This window comes from Perca flavescens, chromosome 22, assembly GCF_004354835.1.
Source record: "Perca flavescens isolate YP-PL-M2 chromosome 22, PFLA_1.0, whole genome shotgun sequence".
NCBI lineage: Eukaryota > Metazoa > Chordata > Actinopteri > Perciformes > Percidae > Perca > Perca flavescens.
Genome location: NC_041352.1, coordinates 25,230,176 through 25,232,675, shown reverse-complemented (window position 1 = coordinate 25,232,675; position 2,500 = coordinate 25,230,176). Strand labels below are relative to the sequence as shown.

Sequence of the window (2,500 nt, the reverse complement as noted above, 5' to 3'; positions counted from 1 at the left end):
TCCTTAAACTCCTTAAACTCCTTTACTGTCTCCTTAAACTCCTTTACTGTCTCCTTAAACTCCTTTACTGTCTCCTTAAACTCCTTAAACTCCTTTACTGTCTCCTTAAACTCCTTTACTGTCTCTTTAAACTCCTTTACTGTCTCCTCAAAGTCCTTAAACTCCTTTACTGTCTCCTTAAACTCCTTTACTGTCTCCTTAAACTCCCTCCTGTGATTCTCTGTGTCTCTGCAGGAGGGCTTGGAGTCGGGTGAACCCGGGACGGATGACGGGCGTTTTTATTTCCACCTGGGTGATGCCCTGCAGAGGATCGGAGACAGCAGCGTGAGTAACATCACATGAATAAAAATTAATAAAAGAACTGTAAAAATTGGTGGTAATGTATTTAAAATATTCACATATCTACATAATAAGTTTACAGAGCATTCACTGTTATATTTATCATGTAATCACAGTTGCAGCCGTGATTATAAATTATTATTATTATTGTTGTATTTTTTGGGCCACCACTTATTCCATCAACCTCAATGTCTTTCTATCGTCAGTATAAATATATATTACACATGTACCTTTTGTCTATAAGTGGGTTTGTTAGCCTGATTTGCAGGTTAAGGGTTCTTTTCACTTGTCCGGTCAGGCAAGTGAAAAAGAATTTCTACTTGCCCCCCCCCAAGGCAATTTCTTACTGGCCCCTGTACAAAGTGGTTTATTTTTTCTTGGAAAAAACATCGTAGGAAAGCTTTTTTGCACACCTAATTTTGGCAGGCAGGTGTGTAGGATATGATCAAAAGTAGCATATCAAAATCAGTTTTTTTTCTCTTTTTCGTCAAACCGCAGTTTTTGACAGTTCCCGCAATTTCATTGCATAAAATTAAATAAATATCATATAGCATATTCCATCGCTTTTTTTAAGAAAACGTGCCGCATAATCAAGGATTTTTGCCCCGCAACAATCACAAAAAAACTCCAAATATTTTCTGCAAGGACTGTTATACAGTACAGGCCAAAAGTTTGGACACACCTTCTCATTCAATGTGTTTCTTTATTTTCATGACTATTTACATTGTAGATTCTCACTGAAGGCATCAAAACTATGAATGAACACATATGGAATTATGTACTTAACAAAAAAGTGTGAAATAACTGAAAACATGTCTTATATTTTAGATTCTTCAAAGTAGCCACCCTTTGCTTTTTTTGATAACTCTGCAAACCCTTGGTGTTCTCTCAATGAGCTTCATGAGGTAGTCACCTGAAATGGTTTTACCTCCACAGGTGTGCTTTGTCAGGGTTAATTAGTGGATTTTTTCCCTTATTAATAAAAAAAGCAAAGGGTGGCTACTTTGAGGAATCTAAAATATAAGACATGCATTCATAGTTTTGATGCCTTCAGTGAGAATCTACAATGTAAATAGTCATGAAAATAAAAAGGAAACGCATTTGAATGAGAAGGTGTGTCCAAACTTTTGGCCTGTATATGTTTTTTTCCTCTTCATGACGCATTTTTTGACTGATGCAACTTATAGTCCGGAAAATACGGTAATTCAGCACACGTGAAAAAAGAGCCACTCTTTAGTAATACACCGAAGCGTGTCTTTCTTGATGTCTCTCCAGGCCTATCAGTGGTACGAGTTGGGTCACAAACGCGGCCATTTTGCCTCAGTGTGGCAGAGATCTCTGTACAACGTGGACGGACTGAAGGCTCAGCCCTGGTGGACGCCCAAAGAGACAGGATACACCGATCTGGTCAAGGTAAGCTTGATGGTTCCCCGCCATTATAACGGTTAGGTGCAGCACCCGAGCCGTTTTTGGGGCAGCGCCTAAGTCGAGTGAATGTAACTTAAAGACTTTTCTTAGATCTAACGACTGTAGTTAGACTTCAAGTTTTCTCTTTAAGCTTTGTGAGAGCTAATTAATTATTGGCTGCTCTAGCTTTAGACTCACGTATGGTGATAATAAGGGTCCGAAAGGGTGTGAAAAAGAGATGCACAACTACCACAAAGAGACACAACACCGGCTACAAAGAGATGCAAAATATATGGGGAAACTGCAGTCTTTTGTACACACACATACGCACACAAACACATACACACACTTGCACACACACATACACTTTCACACACACACACACACTTGCACACACACACATACACTTGCACACACACACACACACACTTGCACACACACACACATACACTTGCACATACACACACACTTGAACACACACACGCACATACACACACACTTGAACACACACACGCAGACACACACATACACTCGCACACACAAACACACACACACACACACATATACTTGCACACACAGACACGCACATACACATACACTTGCACACACAAACACACACATATACTTGCACACACAGACATGCACACATACATACACTTGCACACACAAACACACACATACACTTGTACACTTGCACACACAAACAAACACACACACACACAGACATGCGCACACACACACACACACACACACA

The 2,500-nt window shown here is 39.8% G+C and overlaps 1 protein-coding gene across 6 annotated transcripts in view; it reads left to right on the top strand.

Moving 5' to 3' along the window:
* unm_hu7910 (un-named hu7910) overlaps positions 1-2,500 on the top strand; it is a 92,445-nt gene that overhangs the window by 81,126 nt on the left and 8,819 nt on the right. For all 6 annotated transcript variants that reach the window (XM_028569004.1, XM_028569003.1, XM_028569001.1 and 3 more), the window contains 2 exons: positions 235-324; positions 1,615-1,752. In XM_028569004.1, coding sequence (XP_028424805.1) covers positions 235-324; positions 1,615-1,752 — 228 coding nt within the window. The remainder of the gene's footprint in view (positions 1-234; positions 325-1,614; positions 1,753-2,500) is intronic.